Source organism: Malurus melanocephalus, unplaced genomic scaffold (genome assembly GCF_030028575.1).
Source record: "Malurus melanocephalus ecotype Western Australia unplaced genomic scaffold, MMel_1.1 scaffold_225, whole genome shotgun sequence".
Classification (NCBI taxonomy): Eukaryota; Metazoa; Chordata; class Aves; order Passeriformes; family Maluridae; genus Malurus; species Malurus melanocephalus.
The window spans coordinates 84,351-104,285 of NW_026623457.1; the positions used below are offsets into that span (position 1 = coordinate 84,351).

Genomic DNA, 19,935 nt, shown 5'->3' on the forward strand with positions numbered 1-19,935 from the left:
AAAAAAAAAAAAAAAAAAAAAAAAAAAAAAAAAAAAACAATAAATCAAATTCTTCCTGATGTGTTTTACTAACACCAAAAAGAGAGAGGAAAACAAACCCCAAATGTACTTTATTATGTTCCCTATTTTTCACGTCCCTGAGCCCCAAGGGTATAGCATTACCATTTTGTCAAGCTGGACCCAAGCCCCGTAATTGCTGAATTTTCCATAGGGTCCACATGGAACTCTAGGAAAGTCATTGTYACTCTATTTAGTACCAAAATGAGTGTGAGGGTCCCAGCGTGTATGGGGCACCCACAGTCACAGGCTGTGTTCGTCCCTAGTGTTGGCTCCTCACAGTGAAATAGGAATGGTTCTGAGTTATGGTCAGGCAGCATCACCATGAGCTCAGATAAGATGGCCAGAAACTAATTCTGATAATAAGAAACTAATTCTAATAATATTGGGTTACTAAGCATCATGTGAAGTTCTTTCAGTAGGTTTTAGTACTGCAGAGGGAAGGTATATAATCTGTTATGATACACATTGTTCCAAATATGTTTTAAAAGCTAAAAGAAACATCGTTTTTCTTTGAAYTTTAGGCTTTGTTCAATTGCACACAAAATTGAGACATTCTAGCTCCTGAAACATCCACACGGAGCTTTGTGTCCTTCTGGTGGATCAGATCCAGCATCATCTAGGGCATTTCACCTGGCACTGACAGGCACAAGCATATCAGTCCCACCTTCAGTGCTGCCTAAGCGTGGAACTTGGAAATATCTGTCTTGTCAAGCATTGCCATTAAAGGTCCTGYATTCCTAGGAATGTAGAAATTATTTCTGTAATCATACATTGTCACTGCACTAAATTCTTGAACTCTTTASGCTATTTTCTTGGATGACTGATTTCAAGTTGTGAAGAAACTGTTTGTAGAAGGGATTGGTTTTGTTAGTGTTGCAAATATTATTAATATAGTGCTATAGTAAAAACTTGTACATTTTGGTATTATCCAGTGCTTGAAAAAATGTTAAAATGGATGTTTTGAAGAAATCTCACAGAAGGAGACTACGTGATCTGTGGGGAAYAGACAGTTTAAGCCTCAGGCTTCTTCTATATTCCAGTGAACGCAGGAGTATAAAATATTTTGTTAGCTTTGTTTTAAGAGCTCTGTCAACCCAGCCTGCCAGTTACCTGCTCACCAGTAGCTAAAGACAGCAGGTGGTTTTGGCCAACCAAGCTTTTAAATGCATCTTGTCCCCAGATTTTTAATCTGGCCTTTTGCAAAAACCAAGCTACTGCTTGTCACTGGTAAGTTCCTCAGACTTAAGGTAATTGGAGCACAATCATTTCCTCTTTCAAGGATTTGGGTTTGAGTCACTTTAGATTTCAAGTAGGTCTCAAAGGTCACCAAAAAAGACTGTGAGATTTAATATCAATCATTTTTAATCCAGTTCATTTTACACTTATGCCCAATTCACATGAGCTAGATGCATTTAAAACTATAGAGTGCAATGCCCTCCTATTACTCAGGTATCCAAAGCTGACCTTAACAATTTTCAGACTTTAGAGGAAGAAAGCGGTTGTGAATTCCCAAAAAAAACAGAAGAGGAATTGATGTGAGTGGGTGCAGCCCCCAAGTATGCAGCAGTTTAAACTGTTACATGTCCTAGAGCAGGACMCTCAGTGCCCATACTTTTTACTCGATGCATGTGAGATCAATCAAGCATTTCTACATGTTGGGTCTGTATMCCATTTTAATCTTGTGTGTGAAGTGAAAGAGATTATATACAGGATTAGCAGTCAAGAGATCCACAGGCAGCAGGGATGRTGTAGTTCTCAGTGCACATTACTGTTAGAGCACAATAGCAAACATCTTTGCCAAGRTGATAAAGAAGAAACATTCTCTTTKTTGCCAATAATAAATATATAGGGAAGGATAAGTGTGTCATGAATAAAGTGTCCCTGAGGAAATCTTGGAAGAATCTACATGTATATTTACATATTTTCAGTCCCAGCAGCAGCAGAGCTATGTGACTCTAGTGCTCTGCCCAGGGTGACTAGTTTGTTCAGAATTATCACAGATATCTTTTTCATGCTTGCTGCTATCAGTCCATAACAAGAAAATTTAGGCAGCCGTGCCAGAAACCCAGACTTTGATAACCAAAACAATGGTGTCCATTATGATCACAAATCTCTCTCACATACACACACACACACACACACACACAAAACCCGAGCAAGTACCTGCAGGTTTCAGAATAAATTGAATATGAACTCAAAATACATATGCCTCTTTCACAGCATAAACAAGATCCTGCATATATTTTAGGACCTGATGATCTTAATTTTTGATAGAATATTGAATTAGATGCAAATCCAAGCCCAAAGTGCACTATCTGATAGCAGCTTTCTGTCGATTAGATTATATTGTAAATATATTATTTACAAAAAAATATGTAAAAACTATGTAAGAAAAAAGTCAATGAGGCAACKGCAGATTCAATTTCTGCAGCTGGAAAAAAATAATTTCTCATACTGAAGCTCTTCATTYTCCCTGCTGCTTTATGCTATCTCTGTTTTAACTGCTGTTAATGAAAGTCTCATCAAACAGCAGTGCCAATACACAGTAATATTTAAATGTTGAACTAGTCTCAGTGCTCATGGCAGCTCCGTTTCAGCTCCCTTTCCCTGCATACTCTCCATCTCCATTTATATGGCTATGGGAGGGGTACACATGGGGAGAATGGAGCAAACATTGCTCAGCTCTSCAGCCCAGAGAGGAAAATTTGTCTCCTGTCTTATGTATTTATAAAAGCATGAAAAGAAAACATCTCCTGCTGAAGTAAATCCTAGATACTCCTTCAGCAAAACTTCCAAAAAGATTTCAAAATTCAAAACAAGACTTCAGTTATCTCTTTCTTCTGTTGCCATTCTAGCTTCCAATAATTTGATCAACTTGTTGCCCTACTTCTGTTGGTAAAAAAAAGAAGCCAAACCTGCCCCTGCTTCTAAATGCAGTTCTGCTTTGAAAAAGGACTAAAAATGGCATGCAGGCTCCATGTTTATTCTGTGCCAGCTACTTCCTTATCATATGTGCTCAGTTTGCAAGTCAGGAACCTTTTCTCCTATGTGCCAGCCCTGCAAATTCAGGTGGAACCTATGGGTCAACCTGGATTTTTTCTTCTCATTCAGGATGCCTGAAAACCAAGGCTTCTGCCAGCAAGAGTAAGCCCTTAGTTACACATGTGCAATTTTGAAGTCTTCTATGGCTTTGAGTGAGCTTTAAATGACTGGAAATTGTTCTGTGGTTGTAAACAGAAGAGAATAGAAAGCAGCTCAGTGCTCTTTWTGCTGGATCTGCTGTGCTAACAGGAGCAAAAAGCAGTGAACAGTGATTTTAATTATTAAGTGAACAGATAGAAAATATGAAAGACTCCATTTTAAAAAAGGTGTTTGAAATACCATGTTTTCAGAAATCTCTATCTTATATATTTAGCATTCAAGCTGACAAGAAAAATTAAATGCTTCTCTTTTTTTCTCATATGTGTCATTCATACATTAGGAAGAGAGTGTAAAACCTTCATATAACAAAAAAGCCCCAAATTACCTGGATTATTTTGCATGCAATATCAAAATAAAAGGTCATTTATAAGAAGTCCTCATTGGAGTGTGCAGCAAATCAGAAGAACCCACTTTGCTGTATGGGAAGGATAATTCACTCTGGGCATTTTATTATTTATTAATTAATGTTTGCAGCTTTGGCAATCAAGCATGAACATTTTCTAGTCTTCTGAAATCTCTGTAGTCTGGAAGACTAGGGTTAAAGTTTATTTGATATATCCAAAAATAGTTAGCATGATAGATAGTGAGCAAAAGTTTTTCYAGTTCAGAGTTTTGATCTTTCAATCCCAGTGCAGATTAAACTGGACTGTTCAAGGCATGCTCTGTTGGCAAGAGTAAAAAAAAAAATTAAAAAAAAAAAAATCCAGATATGTAAATATCAATCAATGGAGGCTTTGKATGAAATTGATCAGCTTGGATAAAATTGATCTATTCTGATTTTTTCTTCCAGTTGTGTGTAATACTGGAGCCAATGCAAGAACTGATGTCAAGACATAAAACTTACAATCTAAGTCCTCGAGACTGCTTGAAGACTTGCTTATTTCAAAAATGGCAGAGAATGGTGGCCCCACCAGGTATGTATCACTTCCAATATTTCACTTATTTTATAGTAAAATTAATAGAGAAGCAATGGGAATGTTTACTGATAAAGGAAAGTAATAAAAATTAACACTACTCCCAAASCAAGCCTGAAAATTATTCTGATATTTTATGATTTCAGTCTGCCACAACTGATTTATAGATGTGCACACTGAGATGGTTTCACTATGACTAGGATATAATTTAGTACAAAAATATGTGTAGATGGAATGCAAAATGCCTACTGGCTCCATTAGAATTCATCGTTTATGTAATCCTGCTTCCTGCTGTGACTCTGAAATTACAGCTACAATTCATAATTAATTGTCTTTGAGACTAATATCAAGTTATTTACAGGCCTGGACCTCATCTCCTTCCTCTTACACCTCAAAATAATAATTCTCTCTTTTTTTCAGATTATAAAGGTTTATATCTCTAAGACTCTAAGTTCACATGAGTGCCCAGGACAATGTTGAGAAGAGCAATTGCCCCTGTGTGCTTTGCCAGTTTAAGCAAAGCTGTGTAATTGTCCTGATTTGGTCTGAGTTTGGAAAGCTTGCAGGGCAATGGCATTAGYACACTTTGTGAGTTCCCTTGGGACAGAAGTTTTAGCAGTGGAGCCCACACAGGGCACAGAAGGAACCCAAAGAGGGTTGCYTGTGTGCCTCATGGATGGCAGCTGCAGGGTAGGAAGCTCCTTTAGCTTTTGTCTCTGCCTGGGTCATTTGAGGCTGTAACCTACAGCAGAGTRAGAGCTGGAGTTTTGTTCAGAGCTGTTTCTTGCTGTGTGACCTTCAGTCCCTTTGACTGACCTTCAGACCTTCTACAGTCCTTTTAATAATAATAATAWTATTAATTATATTAATATTATTATTAACTATTATAATAATAGTTATCATGGTAGTCCCACCAGTAAAATGCTTTTGAATATCCTTATAAACAATACTGGGACAATAAACTTCACTACTTCATCATAAAAAGTTGAAAGCAGATTCCATTGGTTTGGGTCCAAATACCCTTCTGCGGTTTTTGTGTTAAATCTAACACAACTACTACTATTAAACTTAGCAATTTAAAACTAGATGAAGTAATATTTCAGCACTTCTGMTTGTAGTTCATGCTTTACAGTATCTGCCATTTGCTTTCCTTCTTATCATTTCATTGCAGCAGAACCCACAAGACAACCAACAACCAAACGGAGAAAAAGGAAAAACTCTACCAGCAGCACTTCCAACAGTAGTGCTGGGAACAACGCAAATAGTACCAACAGCAAGAAAAAGTCAGCTGCTGCAAACCTGAGTCTATCAAGTCAGGTACCTGTAAGTCTCACTTTCCTTTTAGGCCTGAATGACTTGCAGTGCTTTAATTCTTTCCTTACATTGTAAAGAAGGTGCATTCTTGAGCCAAAACTATCACAAGTAAAAGGCAATCTTGCACAGTGTGCTGTGGAAGCTGGGAATTAGTGGAGAGGTGTGAAGAAGCTGTTCTGCAGTGCAGCTTTAATGAAGGACCCTCAAACAGCAGTGTCCTGAAGATCAGATGTGATTTTTTGAAGGCTTGGGCATGTTCCCTGTTTTGACAGGAGGAGTCTTTCCCCCAGTGGTGGGACTCAGATTAGGCCTCGTGTTTGTAGACACAGCAGGAGCTTTGCAGGCTTGAATCTGCAGGGTGCTGAGCCAGGGAGTGCCCCAGCGGTGCAGGACAGCTGTACCTGAGGAAGCCACTGCTCTCTCTACATCAGAACCTGACCTCTGATYGGTGCCAGGTTCAGATGCTGAGCAGGAACAGGTTATGAATTTACTGACCTGCCAGGGTAATCTCTTTGTCCAACCACTCCACTTGCAGAGGGTAGATTCCCCTGGAATCAGCTTATCYACCTGCTAGCTGTAACTGCTGACATCCTAATTGTGTAGGGAGACACCAGAGTAACAACTGTACCAGCATTTTAATAATGTCACATTTACTGCCTTAGTCTCAGTATAGGGGTAATCAGACCCCAAATTGTGACAAAGTGTGCCTTAGTCAATAAGGAGATTGCTTATGCATTTTAAAGCTTGGGAAATTAATTTGATATTATAGGAACCATAAAGTCATATCCTGGGAATAACATTGAGGGATTTTTATTGGATTTCTGATCAGCGGATAGGAAGGGGCTAGGTCTMCTCTGAAACCTGCCTTTTGTTAGCAGACACTTCCTAGCAAGCTTGAATACCCAGATAAAAAAAAAGTGTATACTAACACCAGTAAAATGAAATGAAAATTTTTGTTTAGCAACTGATTTAGCAATCCTCTAGTTTACAGCTTTGGGCTTCAGTACATTAAACTCATATTTCCTCCTTGTCATATTAAAATTTTCTCATGGCTCACATCCCCAGAGTCAGATTCTTTCCCTAATATAGKCATCTCTCTGTTTTTCTGGCAGCACAAAGCAGTCAGAAGGCTGACTACCTGATCTCCTGGTGGCAGGCACCACTCTGCCCCACTGATGGCGTCTGCCAGAAAAAACTCTTGGATCAGTATTCAACCATATTTAAGCAAAAACAGCAATGAAGTGCAAAACTGAGCAACCAGATAGTTCCCTGCTGTCCCCAAATTTAAACAAGAGTTGAATCACTGTCTACCACCTATTCCCTACTCAGAGTTCAACAGGGCCATAATCTGCCTCCCTGCCTCTCTTCAGCTTGCTTCTCYCTGCAGAGAWGCCAAGAGCTGCTGTTGGTTSATGGTAGCTGTGTGTCCTTGGTTGAGTGAGATTGAGCCCTCTCATGGTTACTGCCACTCCCACTGATACTGAAAGTGACTGCAGGTACTAAAAGGCTGCTCCTGACAGATGAAGTGGTCAAGGCTGCTCTTCCTGATGGAGATCACAGTCGAACATCTGAGACATATTGGTGAAGTGTATCATGGTATGAGGGGTGGACTTTTAGCCTTCATTTACTTTCAGGATGTTGCATACTCAGTGTTTTTCAATATTCTTTGCTTTCTGTAACAGAGTAGCAAAACTGGTCCAAACTCTTTTCTATGGAGGATCAGGTTCCATTTTTAGGACACTTCCCCTTTCCATCTGCAAAGCGGAAAATGCTTGGCTGTTCGATTTGACATACTAACAGCTCTTCCCATTTTCCCCACAGCAAAGATAGCAAACCAGATGGAATTGATGGTTTGGCCACSCTGTAGAGTAGACAGAACTCAAAATAATTTTAGCAGTAGGATATTTTGGTGTAAAACTATTCAACGCTTTTCAGTTTAATAAAGAGATGTTACCCCACGCTTCTTCAAAATTATGCATTTTTTGAAGTGGACCTTGTTGCCATTGCTTTCTGAAGATAGCTGCAGGTAGCAGTAACTTATTTTCTGTTTCTTTCCCAGAACTTTACCCTAAAGTGTATCATTTAGTAGTTAATTTTTGCTTTCCCTTACATGCAATAGAAGACAGGAGATGCTTGAACACAGTTTGGCAGTTTTCAATTCAGTAAAATATTCATTTGGCCATAAAGCTTTCTATGAATGGGACTTTCCTGCTCAGTAGAAAAAAACCCCACCCTACTGAAATCATTCATTTTCAATGTCAAAAGCATTTCCCCTTGCCTWATTAGAGAAGAGAAATGGAATCACTGCATCTTCTATCTGGATGACTCACATAACCAGTGCTAGTTTCAGTTCCATTTTTCTCATCCTCCTCTCTGGAGTGCCCTGCAATGAGCTCACATCTATATCAAACATGGATTAATACAAAATCCTGTATTCCAACTTTCTCTTTTTCCCCAATGATTTCTTCCCTGTCAGCAAACTCAGTCTCTCCACCATAGCCACATCTAATTTCCTGTCTCTTTTACACTTCTGTGTTGTTTTCTCTTTAGCAGTAAATTAATCCTGGTTAAACAATGTTTTCTTAGCCTCTCTTCTATGTGATAATGCTTGGTTTAGGACACTGATAATAGTTGCATTTTGCTCCTGCATTAATGCTGCAGACACTCAGGCAACTTTCCCTACACCTCATCCACAYTTCTCACTCACACCATTAACTTCTGTTTCTTTAATGAGGTCTTCATGCCTGGAGAGGCAAATGTCCCTTTTTCAGGACAGTGTCCATAAAACAGCTGAAGTACCATCATCCATGGCAAAGCTTGAAACTTTGGAGTTTTGTCATTTTCCCAACAGCCCCTTCCAGCTCTTCAGATAAAACATTGGGCTGAGCAAGCTTGATCAATGACAGGGAATGGTACTTGTCATATATACATTATTCTAGTAGTGGGAGGAGAAGGTTGTGCCATTTCCTCTACCTGCATTATTTTCTTATCAGTTCTCCAGGAAGGGAAAGTGCTGACAATACAGAGCCAAGCCCAGAAAGTAAAATGTTGTGATTGTGTTTCCATGCATGGGTCAGGTTGGCACTGCACCCTGAAGCTCACTTGCTGAAGCCTAATCAATCAGTATCATTTGTGCTCCTTGTGTTGCCTTAAATTCATTAGTACTTCCACATTCTGATATATCTCTAATGGCAATCTATAAAAGCATCTAAAGGGTCTCTGCCACTGGGTGGGTATCTTTCCTCTCATCAATAATTTGAAAAGATTCAGTCTCAGTCCAYCCTCTTATCTCTATTGTTTTTACTTTGTCAACTGTGGTAAATAAAATACAAAGTTTTGTCCTTTTGACAGCCACTTGCCCTCTATTGCACCCATTTTCTCTTATAATGGTGGGGAATCCCAGTGGTTTCTGTGATTCTGTTAGCTCTCAGCCTACTGATGGCAGACCTACAGTGTCTCTTCTCAACATGACTCTTCTGGCCCAAGTCCCTCGTTTAATACCTTTTTTGTGTATTACAGATCTCCTACCTATTTCCTAAATTCTAACACAAACACTGTTAGCCAATGTGCCACATGATTGCACCACACAGCTCGTGCTTAGGTTGGCCCATTGCTTTTTCAGGGATGCTTTTGACCCAAATCCTGTMGGAGCCAAGGCAACATGCTGTATGTGCTGGGAGTCGAGCTAGGTGCTGCTAAAGTCAGTCCAACRGCACAAATTCAACATTTTCCTCACCAGAAGTTTTCTTCTCTCAGGATCTCATGGGTGCAGGCTCAGTGTTGCCAGTGCTTCCCATAAAAGCATTGACTGGTTTTAGTGCATGAAGAAAATGGGCAGCACAGGGTCCCAGAAGCTGTAGTCCACTCAGCTGCCCTAGTCTCAGCAGATGCCAGTAGTTTTAATTTGGATTTTTTTCATGCTYTCTGTTGCATCTGATCTTTGGAAAACCCATTGGGCAGGAGCTGGGGTTACCAATTTCCTCTTTCCCCTAGACAAAGAGCAAAGATGAGCAAGACTCCTCCTGCAAGGTTCACAGAAAACCTGCCTTTCTGATGTTAGCCTTCCTATGATTTTATAGAAATTARTTCTCTGATTTGAGTGTGTCATTGTCTTACCACTTACACAGTGCTAAWAAYTTCSTCTAGTATTTGAARYTGGCTTCAATATTTTCCCAAGTCTYKGCTCAGTTYTCAAGCCTTCTTACTGGCTCAAATCATATTCCTTARCATTTTTCATATTCTTCTGTTTCAAGTAAAATTTTCTTGCAAGCCCAAACCCTTGTATTGCAGACCATTGGTTTGTATACTCCAACCTGTGGATTAAAGATATAAGCAAGGTCATCAAAAGGGGTGGATGCAGCTATTTTCACTTAAATATAAATCTCTGTTAAGTTTAAYGAAAACAGGGCACATTAATTAATTTGAATTATTTGAAACTTGATAGCAAGTCACAACCCTTGCAAACTCAAGGAACTATTGCTCTAGACTGCTCCCAGTCATCAMCACAGAAATTAATAGGTGGATTTTGCTTTCATTTACTAATGAAGATCCTGTTGAGTTCAATGCTGTAACCACGAACCCAGGGAAATATCATGTGTTGGAAAGAATAAAGCATCACTACATGCCACTGAGTAAATCAAACATTCTTTGTTACATCCAGAGTCTTAAGTAGAACCTCCTTGCACTCTTTAAACAAATTACATACCTCAATCTCTCTTTCTCTTTGTAGTTCTCTGTAAGGTCCTCAGAAACCAAATCCATAAATAAACCTGCTAATTTGGAAGGGAGAAATACAATCTCTTATGTGTTTCAGAAATAGGGTGGGTTTAGGTGGTTTGTAATGGATGTTGTAGAGCCAGAGTTAAAGTTCCAGAGCCAGAGATTGGTGTCAGAAATTATGCCAGAACTGTGCAATTCAGAACCCAAGATTTACTAGTAAGGAGATGAGAGAGAATAAATTTGTTTCCAGTTTTCGTGCTTTAGGAAAAATATTCCAAACAAGACCAGAATGTCAAGTTAACAGTGAGGATTATGATGAGATGTGAAAGATTTTTCTCTAGAAAGTGTTTACTCTGAAATGTAATTAAAATGTCAGTTCTGTTTCTAAAGATCATTTCAATACCAGCATCATTCTGATGTTTTTCATCATTCTGATGTGGAAGCAGTGATTGTTATGGATGTGGGCAGCAGTTGGGCTCTCAGTCATTAATAATTTCTGTAACAAGGAGATGAAAAGTCAATTATTATAATAATTACCACTAAAACATTTCCATAAGATGAAAAGCAGGAGGAGGAACCCTTCTTCTTTTGACTTAGCACTTAGAGGTATGCTCACTGCTAAAAGTAGTGCAACTTGCAGTCCTTGGAGTAGGAGATGTGCTTGAACGATACAGCTGAGAGTGCYGGGCATTTTTAATTATCTCAGGCTTGTGAAGCACTGTTTGTCTACTTCTGGGTACTGTGACAACAGAGCTATGAATGATCACTGTAACACTCTGAGTGAGGCTTCATATTAATGTCAGCAAAGATGGCAGGCACAGGGATGGGGAATTTTACATGGCCCACCAGATATTTTTACCTCCAAACTTCACTAAGACATTGTTTAGATGTAGGATGATCCCAACTTAAAAAGTTGATGATCCCAAGTTAAAAAGTTGAGTTACTGAACTGGACAGGGCAGAACTAAATTTTGAGGCTTGGTATAAATAAAAAGGTGAAGCCTAGAAATGAAGAGTCTGTTAATAGAAGCCCTTGCATTTGAGTGGTGTGTGAAGTGATCTGTGTATAGTTTATATGCATCAATGTAAGTTGGATGGAAACTAGAGTTATTTCAGGATGAAAGGTATGATATACTTTTGTGGCTATATTATAAAAAAATACATTTCTATCACATAATGTAAAACAACCACTGCTTTATTTACAGTGCTTCACTGCAACCATATTTTACTATCATGAGACATTCCTTGACCAAAAATGTTGTTTCTAATCACAGAGTAAATTAATAAGAGTGAGTGACTACAGTCTAAATCTTTTTTAAACTTATTTAGTCAGATATGTGCTACCATAACTAGGCCATAGCAGTGTGTGCTGCCGTGCAAGAGACTAGGTTATAATTCTTGGATTCTGCTTCTCACTCCATGAGCAGGAGCTAGGAGCACTCCAGAGCTGCAGCCTCAACCCTGGGAGGGATGGAGCCTTGTGTCATTCAACAGCAGTGACCCCCACTGGCCAATTTAAGGAGAAGCATTGAGGGGCTCTAAAAGGAGTCACTTCCAGTCCTCCTCAGAGGTTGGTGGTCATTGCACGGGATCTAGTGAGTGGAGGTTCAATGGGGTGCACTTGGTGGGGTCTTCAGCTTTCAGTCTGAGGAGCAGAATCCTCTGGGGAGGAAACAGCATGTGCGCTTCCTGAGACACTATTTTTGCCTGATATAAGTGGCAAGATTGTCAAGAACWATTTTTTTTCAAATGTCCTGTAACTAATGCTGTGATACCTATCTTTTAAATAGATGGAGGGAAAACTTCACTAACCTCAATATAATTGTAGTTCAATTCCCAGAGAGAGAGAGAGACTCAATAGCATGGAGGGAAATACAGGTGCAAACTGTTCTCTCAGTGGGATTCGTTATACTAAAGGAATAATATTTACAATGAACCAGAGAAATTAGAGGTGGAAATATTTGCAAGGTCATTGAAGGTCTCCCCCCTGATGCATGAATGTTTCCTACCACAGACTGAGATTTTTTCCCAGCCCAGTGTTAGGTGCCCTGAGCAGCAAAACTAGCACTGTTCAGTGGGGTCATTAATCCTCAGCCTGCCATAATCAGGAACAGGAATATTGTCTTAGCAGTGGGGATGACATTTTTGTTTACTTAGTGCCATCTCAGTCCCCTAGTTTACATCTCCTCAGATTGGCCTAAAGTGATTTTCTTCCTTTCAGTACTTGCTGTTAACCATATTTCCCCCTCCTAATCATYTGATAGATGTAATACATATTTAATTCTTTCACTTGGCTTCCCCAGCCAGCTGTTGTAGCCCCACAGTGATTTTTGATGTGCTTGTCTAAGTCTCTTCCGAGCTGCTGACCTCTTGCTGGTTTGGCAATAGAGAGACCTTGAGGCCCATCCTCGGGAATGTTGAAGTAAAAGGAGCTGTTGCCACCTCGGTCTGTGATTCCTTGTTTCARCCACTGTGGTCCTTTTTGCCTGCCATATAACACTGCACACTCACACCCAACTTGCTGTCCTCTGCCAGGTCTCTCTTGTCATGAATGCTCTCACAGTAAAGTGGGATCAGGTTGGGTTCAGCAGTGCACGCTATATATTTTCTGTTGATTAGAAGGATGGGATAAATTAGAATAAACTTTTCTTATGAACACCTTTGTCATTTAAACTTCTATTTCACAAATCTGTGTGTGAGCTTTATTTAACCAAATATTTTATGGATATATGGAGTAACAAAGTAGAGACAAAGTGAAGATGAAACAATGTAACAATTTCCATATACTCACAAATTTTTTACATAGCATAGGCTGAAAATGTGACAGAAACATTCTTCTGTAGCATGCCAGCCTTTGCTGAGGGATATCAAGAAATAAACACAGACAATAATCTGTATTGTTTTGAGGTGAAGGAAGTAGATATCTGATTAAAAAGAAACCTCATTAAATGCAAACATTAGTCTTCTGTTTGCTTTTTACATTCATAAGGAGGAACAGATCCTTTAAAAAAAAAYGAATCTGTTGTTCACTAGGATTCTTGGAAGGGCTTGTTAAATCAGCAGGAACAAAGCTAGACATCTGGAATTACTGCACCTCTACCAAGCATTACCTGATGCCCTGACACCTGAGCTGCATGAAACGATGCATCTCCCATATTTCTTTAGCTGTTAGAGCAGCCTGATTCTCCCTCGAACAGAGAGAACAAGAGAGCTCTCTGGCTTTGCACCTTTGCTTTCCAATCTCAAGTTTGCACCTTTCTATCCCATGCTGCYTGGGTTTTTTGCAGCAAATCTGTGATGCACTGGAGTACAGCAGGCGGTTTACTTGTTTTCATGGAAGGACAATTTGTACTTAAAGTAGTGATTAGATGAATTCTTTCTTTCTTGCATGCTTTAGTTTCTGATGAGTACTAGCTTCATCAGTGTAATTATAATTAGCACTCTTCATCTTGCTTTTACGGTACCAGCTGGACAGATTGGTCCTCTTACTGCACAGATTGGCGGCAGGGTTGCCTACATGGAGTTAGGTGACAGGCACCATGAAATAACAGATGGTAAATTCAGGGCTTGTTGGCAATCAGCAGGTTTTTGCTAATGACTTAATTAGCTATGCAAATTGTCAAATCAGTGTGAACATTGTTTTTATCGAAAACTTTACCTAAATTAATTACCATAATTAAGTAGCAGAATGTCAAGTATATTGGATGCGTAAAAGGGCTTGGCTGGCTATGGATAAGAGAGTTACCATCTTTATTAGAGTGCTGTGCTCCACATTTGGGAAGTCTGAGGATAAGAAATGTGGTTTCTTTTAAACTACTTTTAAAATACGCATATCACCAAGTTCCCACTCAGATACACCCTGGTGCCTTTCCAAAGAAAATGGCTCAGGAAAGATTTACTGGACAAAAGATAAATATTTCAAGGAGGAATTTAAAGRTAGTTTCATAGCCTGATTATTTCCTTAAAATCAGGCACATTTTTCAGCCTATCTGCTTTTCAGGTTTCTGAGATCCAGAGCTACAAGCATGCAGCTATAGAGATGTGTTATAATTTTTAATTAAATTAGAAATAAARTGTAAGCCTCTCTTCTCGTTCCAACTATGTGGGAACTATTATCTCTGTTGTTCAAATGTCACAAATTTAAGAGATGYAAATTCTCTAACATGATTTTTTTAAGTTGATTTTTTCTCTCTCAAGGTTTCCATATAACAAATATTGGGTGCTGTTCACAGGATGTGATGGTGGTAGGAGAACCAACTCTGATGGGAGGCGAATTCGGGGATGAAGACGAAAGGCTTATCACTAGATTAGAGAATACACAGTATGATGCAGCAAATGGCATGGATGATGAAGAAGATTTCAACAATTCACCTGCACTGGGAAATAACAGCCCATGGAACAGCAAACCTCCTGCTAACCAGGAGACTAAATCTGAAAACCCCACACCACAAGCTTCCCAATAGGTTATTCTGCAGCAGTGCCCACTGCGATGTACCCCAGTGGGTTACTAATTACTGTTTCACAGAATTCTTCAAAATAAAATTTAAAAGAAACTCCTTTCAAATGATACAGTATCTATTTCTAAACTAAAGCTATCCAATTTTCTTTTTCGTTAGGGAAAACTCTTGTATAAACTTCCATACACATTCCTTGGAAGTATTCTCATACAATTAGATACTGGCACTGACCTCAATTAAAATAATTGAAAATTAAACAGCATCTCATGGCAAGTTTCTGACAGTGCATTTTATTGGAAGGGGTTGTTTTTTTCCTCATCAAACAAAGGCCATATTTTAACAAGTCATCAGTGCTCAGGATCTCATTAACGTAACTATGTAAAACTTTTTACAATTGTAATATATTTTCTGCTTTTCAACTTGCACCTGAAATTTCTTGTTTCAGAAAAAGATCAGCTTTTAAGGAAAAGTAATTTAAAGTAACTTTTGTTCATTCTTTAACTTTTCTTTCATCAGTTAATCATTTGAAGGATCCAGCATTTTTAATTTACATTTAGCTGATGCCAGTAGATACTCTACCCATCATTTAATAAAAATACTGAAACAAGAAATGTCTTTTTTTCATCAAAGACATGAGAAATATTTTTATGTGGAAAAAGACACCCAGTCCTATGAGAGTTTATGCTTTGTAAAATTGCTGTCGATCCAGATATTTTAAAGCCATGTAATCCATTAACTTTGTGGGCAGCTTAATAAATCTAAAACTTTTGTGTTTTTATTATTGTATCTGAGTTGGCTTTGTTGTTATTTCTTTTCATAGTATATTTCTTGTATAATATTTTTGTAAAACCCGCATTTTTTTGTTTTACTTTTTTTGTTTTGTTTTGTTTTTTATTCCGGTGTATTTATGTGAAACTTTATAAAAGAAACTAATTTTTTTCATTTACATATTAATATGTTGAACTCATCATGTAAAGACACAGTGAGTCAGTGTGTTATATAATACAACTGTATTTTATGTATGCTTTGCCAATAAGTGTGCCAATAAACTGTGTTAACAAATGTGCTCTTATACAGTGCATTTACAGTTCCTTGCATGCAAAACACACACACACACCCATGTTCAGGGCCATGCACCAGGGATTTCTGGKTTTGGTGTTTCACTGAAATGCAGTCTTTTTCCAGCTAAAGGKAGTCTGTGGTTAGGTGTGAATCGCTTGCAGCTCAATTTGCTCTGATGCTCTTTTTCTGACAATAATGATGTGCAGCATCACAGGTGAGTTCCAGCAGCGAGAGCCAAGTGTGAGGGAGTGCAGGGCATCCAGCCACAGCATCTCCATCCTCAGCTTTGCATCCCTCGCCTCCCAGGGCCAGGGCTTAYCAGAGCAGGGGATTTCCACTCTGCTGAATTCTGTCTGATAGTTTTATGATGAGTCCCTCAACTGGGGATGWGAGGATTTTTAAAATCCTCCTCCTTTCTTTGCTTTGCTATCCTATCAGTTGTTCAGCCCCTGGAGTGGTGCAGCTGCTCTGAGCAGAGCCCAGCCTGCAAAGCCCCTGGGCTGAGTTCGAGGACAGAGGCACAGCCCTGCATCCCAGGGCACCTGGGAAGCCCTGCAAGGTGCACCCTGTGAGTGGCAAACACAGGAAGAACTGTTGGCAGAGAGATGCTGAATCTACACAATCCCGCCWTTTGTGCAGGGCAGTGATGTTTTGTTCTTCCCTGAAACTCTGCTTTCAATATTGCTGACATGTTAAGAGCAGCCAAAGAACTCCCAGGTTTTTTCTGAGTGGCTGTACATATTCCCAGAACCCAGCCTAGGGAAATGTGTCTCCTAAGCAGTTTCCTAATATTTTTTCAATCATGTTTTTCTGGGTGTGATTCCACCGAACRGTTTTGAAATCACTATTGCAGAAAGAATTCAAGGCAAAGCACCCTGCACGTCCACTTGGCTCTTAGTAAGAGGCAGGTCCCTCTCCACCCAGGAACCAGCCTTGGCCCCTGATGTGGGGCCATGCTCCTAYAAGCAAAATCCTTGTTCAGTACTCCTGGCAGAAAAATAGCCTAAAAGACACTCCAGGCTCTAGAACACAAARAATATCAGCTGTAGGATAGACTTTAGAACTAGCTAAATAACAAATGTGGATAGCAATGCTGCTTATTCATAACRCTTGCAGAATGTAGGAAACTGCAGTTTTATCATTCAGTGGCTTTATCAGCCCTGATATTTCCATGTAAATAATTAAATTCACAATGTATTCCATTAAGGGTTCTCTGGCTTCTATATAGCCACTATAACATTACAATTATACACTGTAATTCTAATGTTCAAAAACACTAATCATTCATATTACATCTCCATGAGCACACTCTAAAAAGCGTTCCTTATTATTAATCTTTCAAGACTRGCACTACTATTTCAATTTTTAAAAGATTTATGATGTCATATTACTCCTGTTGTTTCAGTAAATAAACACAGGAGGGCTTGAAAAATGGGCAACAGACTCTTTAGAGTGCTGCCCTTGAATTAATCTCAAAGGACACTTTCTCCGTATCTCCTCAAAACCCTYGTCTGCAAGCTATCAATCCACCCTGTTGTGGTTAGGGTGAATAACAGATGGAGGTAGCTGATTTTATTTAGTCACTTATTTATTCATAAAAAGGTGTCCAGAACGGGCCATCTTGAGGAGGTATTTGAGATGGACAGCAGCTGGACATGCTGTCTCCTCACTGCTGCGTCCTTCGCCCCCATGCCCTGGGCTGCTGCGTGGGCTTTTCGTGCCATGTTTGAAATGACACGGTAAACTCACCAAGATGGAGCCTCTGATCCCATTTCTGACCCAGATCCTGTCCTCAGGAACACTCTCCACAGGTTGAGGATCACATGAATCCATGGATTTTATGGCTTTGGGTTGGGGGTTGTCATTAAACAATACCGTGGCTTCCATGTGCTCCACAAATGCCTGGCACAGAGCAGAGGGAAAGGTGAATGAACAGGTGAGTTGAAGCAACAGGTTTGTTAAAGCTGAGGTTGCAGCCTGAAGAATGAAAAGTTTGAAACCAATAGTTAATTTTATAGTAATCTAATCTCACCACCTACTAGAACATTGTATCTCTCTTAGAATTTGGAAGGAAATGTTTTCGGCACTTCCCCCTGGGGAGCCCTGAAGCTATTAAAAGGAGGAAGGAAGCTTATCTCATGATGTTGAAATACTTTCAAAAAGAAAGCTCTTGTTTGTTTTAGCTAAATGGAGGGAAGTGCTGCCCCTGAGAAGTGCCCTCCCAAAGCAGAGGGAGGAAATTCCAGGAATTTACTTGGAAAAGCAGAATTATATAATTAGTAAAGTGACCAAATACGAACATTGATAACCAAGCTTGTTGCTGTTACAAAGAACTCAAATCATGCAAGAGTCATAAGCAGTGGCGGGTTTGATTGGTCTTTGAATTGCTTTGTTTGGGGATTGTTGGGGTTTTTTTTGGTCTTTGTTCAGAAAAGTCCATTTCTTAGAGAATTTCAACTCCTGTGAATCATCAGCTGGTCTCACCAGCTGCCCTTTGTGAGAACATTTCAGTTCCTAAAGCTCCTTCTTCCTCTCTTTCCACAACAAGAAAAAAAAATTAAAAAACAGCCAAAAAAAGCAGTATTTACAGCTTTGTAGTCTTTTCAGAAAGCAGGCTTTCTSAGGTTTCATCATCTTTGCATTGATATGTATGGATGCAATAGTAGTAGGTTAATTCARTTTGGAAGGGACCTTGGGAGGTTATTAGTGTTTGCATTCTTGCAGCATCACAGAGCTCTTTGAAAGTTGTGACTCATTTTTAACCTTGGTCCTGGAGCAGGTACTGCTCTCACACATTTGGAAAGTGTACCCAGCTTGCATCCTTGGGGAGCAGAGCAAAAGTGCCCCATGCCAGAGGGGTGAGGAAGCCAGGATGATCAGTCTTGAAGTGTGCAAGAAGACACAGGGGTTAGAAGGGGAGGAAACTACCAAAGAGAAAGGAAAAACATTGAACACCACTGGGTGTTCTCTAACACCGGGGTGGAGGGAGGCTCCCTACCCAGCYGTGGCTGCAAAAATCCATTAAAGGAGTCTAAATGATAGAACAGACTAAATTTTGCAATTTCACGGCCTCCATGAAAATCCCATTTTAGCAAAGACAGGATGAAAGAGAAAACATGAATGATTGATATKGAAGGAAACCCAGTTTGTGTCTAATATATCCTGGAGAAACTGCTAATGGAAATTGAATAGTCCTGAAAATATTTCCTGAGACTGCAACTCTGATCAAGTAGCCCTATGGTGATATATTGCATGTCCAAATTAAAATTGCCCTGGGGCACACGTAACCCCAGCAGCTGGTTTTACTGTGCAGGATTGGATGATTTGTATGTTTTTTCTAGCTTTTTGACAGCATATTTTTATACAAGGCTAAGGCCTGAATCTTCTACTCTGTAAGAGGAGCTATTGAATATTTAAGATGCCGTGGAACTGATGTTACTCCAGCAYGTCATTATGTTCTATTAGGAAGCCTGGTGGTACCCCAGCATTGTAGAATGGCAGATGGTACCTTTAGATAGAGAGTCACTAATGAAAGTCTCTAAATTTATGGACCATACTCATGCATTTCTTGAGAAAATGTGAATTTCCACTGAATGCTCACTGTATTAAAATCTGTTCTAATTTACCATGTTATTTTGACAGCATCTAGTATCAGTAGTTTTAAGGGGAGAGGCTTTATTAGGAGCAGTGATGGAGCAATCTAACTGTAAAAGCATTTCTTCCATGACCCTGTGAATCATGTCTGAAATAAAAGAACTTTATCCCTCACATCAAGAAATAATTTTTAATGGATCTATGGGCAGTCTTAATTCATAAGCACATTTTGAAACACCATTATGCATTAAAGATGACATCAGGAAATAATTCACTTGTGCATTCAAAATCAAAAACTTTATAAAAGCATCCATCTACAACAGAGCACAAACACTCCAGCTCCCCAAGAAATTCCCTATTCTGTTACCAACGATTTTATAGGGGTCAGGATTCGATTGATTAGCTTTGAATAAGATACTGGATCCATCCCTGATAATTCAGGTYACAGGTTATGGCATATTAGCAAGAGAATGTGCTTCAGCTGAACCAGATGAATGCCCACCCAGTGTGCCTCCATGCCTGTTGGACAACCAAATTCAGGATCCTTTACGTCAGTGATCCTGGCTGGAGTCCGAATTTCTTCTGGTTTATTTTATTTTTTTTCTGTGTGTGGTT

The 19,935-nt window shown here is 39.4% G+C and overlaps 1 protein-coding gene across 1 annotated transcript in view; it reads left to right on the forward strand.

The window, feature by feature from the left end:
- LOC130578400 (LIM domain-binding protein 2) overlaps nt 1-15,727 on the forward strand; it is an 82,067-nt gene extending 66,340 nt beyond the window's left edge. The window contains exons 5-7 of the mRNA XM_057374465.1: nt 4,052-4,175; nt 5,347-5,498; nt 14,440-15,727. Of these exons, the coding sequence (XP_057230448.1) occupies nt 4,052-4,175; nt 5,347-5,498; nt 14,440-14,670 (507 nt within the window). The 3' untranslated portion in view covers nt 14,671-15,727. The remainder of the gene's footprint in view (nt 1-4,051; nt 4,176-5,346; nt 5,499-14,439) is intronic.
- The last annotated feature ends 4,208 nt before the right edge of the window (nt 15,728-19,935 follow it).